This window comes from Sarcophilus harrisii, chromosome 3 (assembly GCF_902635505.1).
Source record: "Sarcophilus harrisii chromosome 3, mSarHar1.11, whole genome shotgun sequence".
In the NCBI taxonomy this organism is placed as follows: Eukaryota; Metazoa; Chordata; class Mammalia; order Dasyuromorphia; family Dasyuridae; genus Sarcophilus; species Sarcophilus harrisii.
The window spans coordinates 400,264,309-400,277,298 of NC_045428.1; the positions used below are offsets into that span (position 1 = coordinate 400,264,309).

General features: G+C 37.4%; 1 protein-coding gene across 9 annotated transcripts in view; it reads right to left on the reverse strand.

Annotated features, from left to right (window-relative positions):
* Positions 1–12,990, reverse strand: part of RAPGEF4 (Rap guanine nucleotide exchange factor 4) — a 339,342-nt gene that overhangs the window by 12,815 nt on the left and 313,537 nt on the right. For all 9 annotated transcript variants that reach the window (XM_031960444.1, XM_031960441.1, XM_031960446.1 and 6 more), the window contains 3 exons: positions 9,297–9,347; positions 8,419–8,506; positions 7,969–8,033 (listed from right to left, as the gene is read on the reverse strand). In XM_031960444.1, the coding sequence (XP_031816304.1) occupies positions 7,969–8,033; positions 8,419–8,506; positions 9,297–9,347 (204 nt within the window). The remainder of the gene's footprint in view (positions 1–7,968; positions 8,034–8,418; positions 8,507–9,296; positions 9,348–12,990) is intronic.

Genomic DNA, 12,990 nt, shown 5'->3' on the forward strand with positions numbered 1-12,990 from the left:
CATGTTAGGCAAACAGCGAGCTGCTATTAACATTTATTTTGGAAGTAACTGAGGTTAAAAGTATGCAGATTTCATGACCTAACTAGCAAGATGGGGACAGAGCCAAGCAGCATTACCCAAGACTTCTCATCCTTGCCAAAAAGGGATGGTCTCCACAAGCACATGCAGCAAGTGCCTGTGATTCTGGGCAATTGAAAAGTGAAAAAAAAATATAAAAGCTTTACCTTCCAGTGCCTACTGAAATGAATGCTGTCATATTCCACGAGCAAATCCAGAGTTTGGCCAGAAAATCATACAAGAGGCTGTCCTTTGGGGATTTCACATTTCAAATTGATGGCTATTTTTCTTTCTGACCGAGGCCAGCATTCTATCCAGCACTTCCTGATGTGTCTCTATTGCCATGTATCTCTGCTTGCGACCAGCTTTAAGGCTCAGAAATCCTCACACACCAACAAGCATTTATTAAGTACTTATATAAATAATGTATTAGCTGTCCACCTCTCTCTGCTTTCTCTTATATAATCTAGTCTTCATCTATACATACAATCCCTTGACTCCTCAACTTTCCCCCAGGCCATCTCTTGTAGCATCTTCTCTCCATCTTGACCCTTTGATGAACCTGTCTTGAACACCTGTCCTCTTACCCCTGATTATTCTCATAGAAGCCCCAGCCTTGGATCGCTCCCATTACTTTCCACCTTCCCTCCTATGCATGTACTGCTGAACAAAGATACAGAAACACTTGACCATTATGACTTGATGTGCTAAAAACTTGTTACATAAAATCTCCACTGGGCCTTCACTGTTACCAGGCTGCCCTACTACGTCTCCCTTATCAATTCACCATCCCACTCCCTAGAGGCTCTTCCAAAGCTTTTCATAAACCCTTTTCAACGTCTTATGGTTCTTCCACCCCACAGTCTCTCAGCTGAGAATTCTACCTCATATTTTACCCAAAAAAGGCCATTCGCTGTGAGCTCTCTCTTCCCTCCTCTTCACATCTCCCATCACTCAAGTGCGTTCAGCCACTCTCTCCTTGGCCTGTGAAACATTATGAAGTGGCCTTTCTCCTTACCCAGCTGACCTACTTGTTCAAGCGATCCCCTTCCATGCCATCTCCTTCAGCTTATTGTCACCGCACTCTAGCACTCACCCCCTCTCTACTCGTTCATTTCTCATAGCCTACAAACATGCCCCCATTTCCTCTATCCTTAAAAAATCCTCACTTGATCCTTTCATCCCTTCAGTCATCTTGTATCTCCTCTGCCCTTTGAACATAAACTCCTTACCTTATAGAATCGATACAATAGACCCCTTCACTTTCTCTCCTCTCACTCTCAAATTAATAACTTTCAACCTTATCTTCTATCAAAACTGCTCTTCCCAAAGTAACTAATGTTCTCTTAGTTACCAAATCCAATGGCTTTTTCTCAAACTCACTCTGTTCTCCTAAATATTCTCTTCTAAGCTTTCAGGATTCTCCTCTCTTCTGGTTCTCCTATCTTCCTTCCGTCTCATTTTCTAGATCATCATTCAGATCACTGGGCAGCTAGGTAGCTCAGGGGATAGATAGAGCCCCTGGCCTAGAGTCAGGGAAATCTGAGTTTCAATATGCCCTCAGGCACTAGTTGTATAACCCTGGGCAAGCCATTTAAACATGTCTGCCTCAGATTTTTTTGTTCTCAAAGAGGACCAATGACATCATGAGGGTGATGTTTGACTTGCCATTGGATTGACTTTAAGTGAGGCAGATTTGTGCAAAGTCATCAGTCTCACTCTCTCTCCTCCAGATGTGAAAGTGCAGTGGCAAGACCAAGGTAGACTGATGATGACCCAGGATGCATTGGGTAACCTTGACCTTTCTTAATTAAGGTCTCAGTTCAAATGATTATGGGTTAGGTTAGAAATGAGACAAAAGATTATACAATTTACATTACAAAGATCTCAATTTGGGAAGGAAAAACCCTAGAGAGTTTCTGAACTGAACATAAAATAATTGCTATTTACACTCATTCTAAACAATGAGCCTAGAGGCTTGGAGTTATTATCAGCTATAGGATGAAATCAGCTCTCTATTGCAAATATTTAATGCATAAGATACAATGCTAGGTATTTGTATAGGATGTCATACAAAGACAATCCCTGCCCTCAAAGAGCTTTCTTTCTAGTAAGGCCAGGAGAAGTTTGGCTGGACAAGAATCGTGTGTGTGTGTGTGTGTGTGTGTGTGTGTGTATCCTTGTTATCTATTATTTGTTACACATAGAAACCACTTAAATGTTTTTAATAGGATTGCTAAATTCTGATGTATATGTCATGGTTATTCAATTTGTTTCCCCCACTTTTATTATGTTTTGTCTCAGCAACTAGATCATGATCTTCTTGAGGCAGGAAGGAACCTCAAGGCATGACTCACATGGACATCTTTGGAGAGTGCTTTGATTAGAACAGACACTCAATAAATATGTCTTGATTTGATTTAAAGCATTTGTAAGATCTGAATTTAGACTGCTTTATTTACTACAAAGAGTAAACTTCATAAATAATTTTATAGTTTTTTTCTTGTAGATTGAGAACAGTGGTACAGTGGGGCTGAGAAGGTAGGATCATTTATTTCTCTACTCTCTGGCATAGCAGAAGGGTTGGATTTCAGTTACAATTTGCAAAGCAAAAAATAATTGTTCAAAACATTCTTTTTCGTTCAAGGAGAGATGATGCATTTTAGAAGTTTGCACCACACTTCTCATGCCAAATAAAACTATTAGTTTAAAAATGATATAAATAAATAAATATGGGTATGTCTGAAATAGAACCAAGCACATAATACAGTAGCAACTGTGACTATCAGCATGCTATATATATGCGACAATACCCTTTCAGCTTTATGCAGCCTGGTATGGTGGCAGCAGGCCAACACATTATCTGCTAATCCATTCCTAGTCTAGGCTCCTAAATGTTATAAATATTCATGGATGCCATAGAAAGCTACTAAGGGCTTTATTCAAACACTTTTCGAATACCCCTTTATGTTCCAAAAAAAAAAAATGAAAGAATGTCTGCCCCCTTTTTTTTGCATAAGGATCAGAGTGTGAATTCTCTTTTGTTCCTATCCACAAAACCTGAAAACCAATATGCAACAAATTCCCTAATCCTCATTTCACACCTCAAGGGTGGAGGGGCTCAATAAAAAGCTGGATTTGTTGGGAGGGGGGAGTGCTGGCAAAGTGATCTCCTGCTAATGTGCTCCACTCCACGGAAAGCAACCTGGGTCCTTGAATGTCCTACTAACTCCAGCTCCCTGTGTAGGTGTAACTTCTGGAGTTATAGCCACCCAGACTCTAAGAACAACTGATCATATTAGTCTCCCTAATACATTATTGTGATGTACTTGAGGAGGAAAGGGCTTTCTTCTGCAAATAGAGTATGTGATGCCATAGAAGGTGATGGCTGAGAGAATTTGTGAGCAAGTGATTCCTCCATGTGGGACGGATGCTAGGGGCAGAATGCCTGGTTTCTGGAGAGAAGTCTGATGTGAAATGCCTTTAGGGATTTCCATTCCTTCTTTCTGGGCCACCCAATTTATGAAAAGGCCATTCCAAAAACAGATACACTTTTCCCATGAAAGACTCATAGATGGAAATTTGGAAGGGTTATCTGTGTGTGGCAAAATGTGCTTTAATCTGACATGAACATACCTGACACTAAGAGACCTTATTACCTGTGGTGCACAAATATTGCAGCATGAAGACAGGTAGCCAGGCAGGTAGGCAGTACAATGGATAGAGTCAGGAAGACCTGAGTCCAAATCCAACCTCAGATATTTTCTGGTTTTGTGACCCTGGCAAGTCACTTAGCTGCTATTTTTTGCCTCAGTTTCCTCAACAGTAAAATGGGGATAATAGTACCACTCATCTCCCAGAGTTGTCATGAGAATAAAATGAGATATTTGCAAAACAGTTAGCACAGTTCCTGGCACATAGAAGGTGCTATATAAATATTATTATTGTCATCATTGTCATTATTATTATCAGCATTGAGAATGGATTGTACTCCCTTAATCATGTTTGAACAGAAGTCAGTGCATTTTACTTTGGTGGATGAGTGGCTGGTGATTAACATGTCATATACTTTTTAAAAGAAAGAATCCAAACGTACAAGGCCTTGTTCATTCTATAGCATATCTCAACTCCTGGGAGGGGAAAAGAGCATCATATGAAGGCTAGGATTCTAGATTTGGAGTCAGGAATGTGAAGTTTGAAACCTGCCTCAGTCGAGCCTTTCTTCATCTGTAAAATGAAGGGTATTAACCTCTAAGGCTTCTCACAGCTCACAGGCACATGCTAGCATGAGGTTATGGTGAGAGCATGGATGTGATGTTCTTTGCAAACCTTAAAGCCCTGTATAAATGTCACTCATCAGACAACCTCATTCTGTCACTCAGCTCAACATTTTAGATCATTATTTGCAGCTGGAGACCTCAGGAATCCTGAAAATTCCAAGACCCTCGTTTGGGCTTTTTCCAGCAGCTGGTTTTACATTGTCCTGCTTTCTCATGTATCCGTAGCATTATCCAAGTCATTCATTCCCCATGATGATAATGGACTCCATGGCAGCTGGCACAGTATGTTTCGTGAAGGTTCATTGGGTCACAGACTTAGAGCTGGAAAGGTCCTTGGAGGCCATCTAGTCCAAATCCAGAGGTTTAACTGACTTGCCAACAATATGGATGCTGTGTCAGCATAGGAGTACACCTCCAATTATTCTAACTCCAACTTATGCTTAATAGTTGTTGCATTTGTTGAATTCCATCTCCAGACAATATCTTGGCTTAGACAGCTGCCAAAAGTCATGTCAGATTTTGACAGATGTGCCAATTTGTTTTTTGTTTTTTTTTGCCTTTTCAGATGTGCAACTTTGAGTTCAAATTATGCCTTACACACTCACCAGCTGTGTGATCCTGGTCATCCCTAAAGTTCTATCTTTCCTCATCTATAAAATGTGGATAATAATATCTACTTCCTAGGGTTGTTTGTGAAGATGATAGAATTTTTTTAAGTTGCAAGTTATTTTGCAAATCTTAAATACTAGCTATGATAATGATAATGATAATGATGATGTTGATGATGAAGAATCCAAATGCAGATATCCTTTCTGATGAGAAAAATATTAAATGAATGTATCCAGCTTTTAAATATTTGTATATTTAGACTTCTAAGAAGCTTTTTATATTTCTATTTCTAAGAAACTATTTTATTTGTCTTTTAAATTGGCACAATATTTTAAAATGTGCAAGAAATATGTGAAAATTGCCGACCTTGGTGCTCAATTGTGATTCAAACAGCAGAAAGAATAAAAGCAACCATTGCACATCACCTTTGATAAGAAGTATAGATGAAGAACTTGACTTCAGGAGCAAATTATCTTCTAAAAGTCTAAGCATATACTCTATTTTCCAAGACACTCAAAATTCAGAAAGCCTTTACTGAGCAATGGTTGATTTTCTTTTCATGGTTATAATCTATGCTTGGCTGATTCCTAAAACTCAACAGTGCTGACTCATCTAGAATTACTATAGGGTTTCCAATGTTTTCCTGTGATGTGGTAAGTGTAAGAAAACAGGTTGAATAGCCAGAAAGAAGAGGAAAAACTACAAAAAGTAGACACAAATAATTTGAAAATTGGAGACATTTAAAAATAGAGACAAATAGTCACAGAGTCTCACAACTGGAAGGGAACTTAGAAGCTAGCTAGTTAATCTCACTCCTGGACAATAATTATAAATTCTACAGCATTGTCCACATGTATTCATGAAACCTTGATCAATGAAGGAACTCCAGTGACAGGGAAGTCACTACCTCTGCAGGCAACTATTCAACTTTTGCTTAGCTTTAACTATTAGGAAGCTTTTCCTTTCATCAAGTCAAACTCATCTTTTTTTAGAGTCGAGTGGTGCACTGTTCTATATTCTGCCGTCTGGGAATGAGTAGACCAAATCTAGTTCTTCAACTATATGATGACTTAAAATACAGCATTCATTCTTCTTTCTAAGTCTTCATTTTCCATGTCTAACTATCCAGTTATTTTAATTGCTCCTCCGATGGCATCAACTGAGAAGCTCTCCTCTGGATGCCCTCCAACTTATCAATATTATTGCTTAGATATGGTGTTCATCACAAGTCTAATATTTCAGATGCTGTCTGACCAGGGCAGAGGACAGTATGATAGTCACTTTCCTATTTATGGACCCTATACTTCTTTTAATCCTATTTAAGACTGAATGAGCTTTCTTGGATATCTTCCATACTTGAAGCTCTTACATGGAAAAATAATTGATGTTAATAATATCTTAAAGTCATCAAGAAAAGATTATGTTCCATTCCTTATATACTTACTTATGAAACAGAGAAGAAAATGCTTAATATGTTTTAGAAAGATTTCCATCCCAAAGGGTAAAAATAAACTATGACTTGGTACTTAATGGAATAAACTCTCAGCTATGTGGAAACTTGGCTATCTAGAACAATTTCTTTCCAGAAGGTTTTGATGGTTGAGGTTTACTTTATATAAAAAAATGAAGGGGTCAAATATCCTTTAGATCCATGGTGAATCCAAGTTTTATAGATAACAGATAAGCAATTGCTCCCCTAATAGGAAATTTAACTTGATATGAACTCAATTTAAAAAACTGTAAGAACAGCTAGATGCCAGAGAGAATAGAGCACCTGGCCTTAAGTCAGAAGGACCTGTATTCAAATTAAGCCTCAGACACTTACTAATTGTGTGATCCTGGACAAGTAATTTAATCCCTTTGGCCTCCACAACACCCTACAATCACCCCAAATACTGTGGAAAATTTAATCAAACATATATAAATTTATACATAAAAATTTTTCCTAAATTATGTAGTATCATATGGCACCATAAACTAAACTTTCCAGAAAATATGACAGTGCTTCAATAAATATTATCATATTTATATGAGCTTGGAAAACAATAAAGGTGTCATGGCATTATGGTCTTTTATTTACATTACATAATCCATAAAAGATTTAGTAGAACATATATGCCATTACTCACATCCAACCTATAGGAATAGAAGTCATGTTCTTGTGCCCTTTTTTTCCTTTTTGGGGAGCTGGACGCACCCACATTGGTGTAGGAATTCCCTCCACTCTGAATGCCTAATAGCAACTCTCGTATAGCTTCAAATCTAAGGTAGCAAATTACAGTCTTAGATAGTAAGTTGGGGCACTGAGAGGTTAAATAACTCAGCTGAGATCACTCTGAGACAGAGCTTCAAACTAGATCTTCCTGCTTCCAAGGTGGCTCTATGCAGTGCTCCATCCTGACTATGACTTTAGTCTTGCTTTATCCAAAGAATACAAATCTGAAGCCTGCTTTTTTAGAAACAGATAGACCCTCTACTTGGAAGGTTTTAAAATTTTCCTCCCCCTCCCTGAGTGACACTGATTGGTATAAACTGTGCCCACTAAGTATAATATTCCAGTGAAAATTTATTTGCAGAATTTGTCTGTTGTCTACTTTTGTGCAGCAAAGTCAGGTTAGGCAGATAAACATTTCCCTGTGGCCCTGGAGCAGGCTAGTTCCACAAACCTTGTGGCAAAAACAACAACATGGAAGTCAGTCTGTCGCGTTTCTACATTAGAGCAACAGGCGGCCCCAGGAGAAGCAAGGAGCATAAAAGCCAGCAGCCTGTGGCCACAAAAATACAATTCAGCTCCACAAAAAAGAACTGACAGAATAAAATGGGAGTCATTCTGCGCCAAATCTTTCAAAATCCTTTATGTATAACTTCCTAGAGTTTCTACATAACAGCATATGAGAAAATTACTTCTTTTATTAGAATGAATACAAATTTGTTGCAGGGAATTTTTTTTTTTGAGGGGGGGGGGGAATGGAGAGAAATACTCTCTCCCAACCTGTGAGGTGAGGTTATATAGAGTACTTACCATTTTTTCAAAGTTTACTAGATTGTCAATGAACGTCTTGTTCCCCTCATGAGTAAATGTCATATCTGTATGGAAATAAAAAGCCACAAGCTAATAACCAATTGAAATTTGTCATAGGAAGAAAGCACAATGGCACTGCACTAGATTACACCAACTGATTTGCATAATGTGATTGTACAAGGCTAACAATGGTTTCTTTTATGTCAGGTGTTTAACTTTTAAAATCTCTTTACTTGAGATTAGTAAAATTTCTAAACTAGTGCTTAGTTCAGCCAGGGAGACTCTCAAAAACCCTAGATTACTGCTTCTCCTAACCCTCTTAGCCCTTAAAAAACAAACAAAATAACCTGAGAAGGTGTGAGGATGCTACCTTCTTCCCCCTTTTCCAATGAGCTCTATTTTATCTTCCCTTGATTCCTTAGATACTTATTACCTTCTCATTTGGATTACCTTTAATGAGTAAGGGCATGAAGGGAATGAGAGGCGGATCCAGTTTTGCAACAGTAAGCCTGTAAGCCCTGTGGTTCCTGGATGGATCCTTAAGAGAAAACAAACAAAAACAATGGCAAATATACTGTATTGAATAGTGATAAAAGAGACAACTTTCAGAGAAGTCTAATCCTTTGTGTTTTTAAATGGGTGGCGAACACAAAATCACAACAGCTTTAAATGTAATTAATGTATTAAAACAAATCATTGTCCACACAGCCTTTCCATTTCTTTGTTAATTTTCATGATGATGGACTAGGCTTATTTGTCCAACAGGGAGCCATCTGCTTGCATCAGGAGTTAAATTCACAATTCAGAAAAGCACAGAGTATATGGCCCACTGTTACTGACAGGCCCTTATCCCTATTCCAAAGCTATCCACACCTTGCTTGATTCGCCTCTGCCTGTCTTGCACTACTAGCCCAAACATGTGTCTCTCCTGGCACCACCCAAACCCTTTTGCCAAATCCCACTCAATTATTTTTCATCTGCAAACATATCCCAACTCTCAGGGAAAAGTGGTTTTGACTAAGGCAAGAAAAATGCAGCTTGGAGACATAGCCATACAATGGCCAATAGGAGAAAAAAGCATATCACACTGCTTTTCTTAATTACTCAAATCGACCTTATGTGGGGCATAAGTCCTCTTTAAGTTGGTTCCTAAGAGTGTAATTCATTAGTCATACATGCTTGTTTTAGCAGCATTAAAATGGGATCATAAACTTCTTAAAGTCAGACAAGGACAGATAAAATACTCTGCAATGAGGACTTCAAATTAGTTCATCAGCAAATGGATTAATACAGACAGTGAACAGACTAAAGGGGCTACTGTCACTTACCATTAAGCTTTCAAATTCAGCATAGATCTTCTTGAACTTGCTTGGAAGTTTCTGTTGACAAAATCAAAATACCAACACTCTTTGTCACACTCAGTATATATAGATACCCTATCATTTCTGCAAGAAATGTTCCCTGCCTACCCCTGGCTCTTAATCAAACAACCAGGCAAAGACTGTAATAGGTTTTTCCATTTCAAAGTAATTTAGAATAACAAAAACCATCCTTCCAGAAGTCTTTTAACTTAGGTGAACCAAAAGTAACTTATAAATGCTTGGGTCTTACTGTTTTTTAATACTGTTATCCATACAGGATGATTCATAAAGATGATGGCTTTCCTGGGTCATAACTGGACTGGCATTTTTTTTTAACTCTTGATTTCCACAACTAGGATTTTAGATCTAAGAATAAAGTTATTTTTTTTTAATCTCAGAATCATGAAAGGGGTTCATGAATATATTTTGAGAGAGATTTCCTTTGTACTTATAAGTACTTTTATGCATTTAAAAAGATTATTCTGAGATCAAAATTCCAAAGGAATCCATGACCCTCTCCAAACCCAGACATATCTCTAATAAAACATGGAATAGATCTAGCCTAATTCCATCCCATTATAGAGAAGAAAACTAAAACTCAAGAAGACTGTGACTTGCCCAGAGATACACAGGTGTTTAATGTTAGAGCCAGACCCTGACCTCATGTACAATTGGCAAGGTTATTGCTACGCTATCACTTTGCCTTCCCTAGATTATTTTGTGTTTCTCACAATGGAATAGATTCAACTGCCTGATTTATCTGGTTGCAGGCTGTATAGAAGTTAACTGTCCCAATGATTTCTTAATTTTTTTTCTCATTTTAATTTGTGAATCAAAACCACATTCTAAAATAAAAAGACTAGGATTGTTATTCATTGTTCAGTCCATTGTCCACCATTCTGATAAGTGATAGGTTTTTAGTAAAACTGAGCAAATGCTTTCCCTACTTCTGAAGATCTCCAAATTAAGAATGGTGTTCTCATCTCACGATGAGCTTTATGATTTGTCTTTTCTCTCATGCATCATTAATGGGATTGTCAATGTCCTGGATGTCAGAGGTATTCAATTTCTTTTTCTTCCTGGGTAAATTTCACCTTTGATAAATATGTCCTGAATTTCATTAAATTTTTATATTATACATGAATAGCTTTTCTCTTCTCACCCCAAATCTGAACCAGTTGCAAAATCTCTTTTGAAAGACTCAAGAATCTTTTTTTTAAACTAAATGTGCTTTAGGTACCATAGATTCTTTTCCCTAAATCTTCATTTTGAGGACAGATTTTGATTTTATTACTTCAAAAGAATATGGTTAAGAACTGTGGTTTCTGGTTCAGAGAATTTTGGGATAAGAGTTCTTAGTTTGAATTCCCGAGTTCCAGAGGGTTTTAAGTAATATATAAGTGTTTAATTATTCATAAATGAATTAATTGATTAATGGACTTTTCCCTCATCATCCAGTTGGTTTCTATGCTATAGAGCTAAGTCAAGTGGGGGCACTGAGTTGGTAAAGGGGAACATCTAATGTGAATGAAGTTGAATGTGTTTCTCAAATCCAGCATATGTCTCATATTACATTCCATGGCCAAATATAAAAGATGATTCATTATATTATATTATATTTACCCCTTCTCTTCATTAGCACAGAAAATCAACACTTGATGATGCTATCATTTCCATTAGTCTCAGTAGTGTCATCCGGTCATTTACTACTTATATTGTCACCATCTATCTGTAAAAACTCTCCCCTAACTGTCTCTCCACTCTATTCTAACCCAATCTTATCTACCTCTTTGTGACCCACTTTGAGTTAAATTTAAGACCCCTATTGTAAAAGTCCCCTAAGTATGTCATTTTATATTGATCTCTGTCTTATCTATTTAAGCACTGCCCAATTTATGAATGGCTAGAAGATTAGGTTTGAAGTCAGGAAGACTCATCTACCTGAGTTAAAACCTGACATTTACTAGCTATGTCACTTTGTGCAAGTCACTTGACCCTGGTTGTCTTGGTTTCTTCATCTGCAAAATTCTAGTAACTTTGTCAAGAAAACCTCAAGTGGGGTCATAAAAGTAAGACACGACTGAAAAATAACTAACTAGAAACTTATACGTAGTTGATTTCTAATGTTTGCTTGTAAATGGATTATTTGGAATTTGTGCTATATTTTCCCACAGAATCAATTAGACACGATGTTTAGGCTTCCAGCCCAATCTACAATCTACAAAAGCTCATTTAACTCATCTGGAACTTTGTGATTTAAAACTTACTTTAAATACATCATATCAAATGATGTTTATAACAGTATCATTCTGTAGACTGACACAAGTAGAACATTTTCCTAAAAAATAACATCCCCAGAAGACAATAGAAAAACATATTTTATGTTCAAGTATGCTGAAGCACATTTCCAGTGATGGTCTTCATACAAAAAGTGGCAAAAGGGATATCATTTGAGAAGTTATAGAAAGACAAGGAAGTAGGTCAGGAATATAATAGGAAGGAATAATCACTGGCAACTATTACTGGTATCTATGAAATGTTTGAAAGAAAAAAAACTAAAAGGTAGTAAATAGTATCCTCTTTGGAGGATCTATGGTTGAACATGGATAAGTATTGCAAAAGATGAAAAAGGCACAGATAAATTAAGATATTCACTGAATACTGAAATCATTGAGTTTGTAGATTCACTGAAGCACTCAAGTGCTAAAATGGCATAGCATCTACTATTCTGGGTTACAACTTGGGATGTCAACATTTTTCTCTTATTGCTGTTCTGAGAGTAAGAATCCATTCTTATCCCTTTTCCTATGGCAGTTCCTTATCCCTGTTTTATAGGAAGGGGTATGGAGGAACAACCTTCCCAGCTTCAAGCCATCTGTGATGACTTCTGTCATTTGGGGCAGGGATACAAGTAGCAGGGCCAGGATGAGGGATGAGGTAAGAGATGGGGCAGAAATTGAAGAGGAGAGGGCACTGGGTGGTAGATTTCTACTTTTATGTAGAAACCCTCCAAAGACATTCTTTTGCCCCAGGCTACCTTCCCAGTCACCTAATCAGTCAATAAACATTTATTAAGTGCCTGCTGAGTGCCAGGCACTGAACTAAGCACTAAAAATCTAAAGAAAGGAAAAGATAATCCCTGCCCTAAGGAACTTGTAGTCTGCTGGGAAGAAACCAAGCAGATAACTATATTCAAACAAGTTAAATTTAGGAAAAATCAGAGAGAAGCACTTTTCTTTGCTTCCTTGAACTCTGAGGAGTTAAGCTCTATTTTTCTTTCCCTTATGGCTACCTTTAATTTCCAACCAGGAGTTCTTTCCTCTTCTGATCTACTACAGAATATGCACAATGTCACTACTCTTCCCTTAACGCTTGCCCATGTAGCAAACATGGTTTCCCAGGATTTTTCTTTTCACTGCTAAACAAATAATATAAAGTTTATTCTAGAAAAGACCATGCCTTTTGCTTTTATTGGAAAACATAATGGGAAGAAAAAAAGGACTCCTTGTGTCTTCTCCCTCCTCAGAAGAATATAAGCTCCTTTAGGCCGGGTTTTTTTCATTCTTACTTTTATATCCTTAACATTTAACACTGTGTTTTGTATAAAGCAGATGCTTAAGAAATGTTTGTAGAATTTAACTGACTCCAAAGAGGGAGGTGG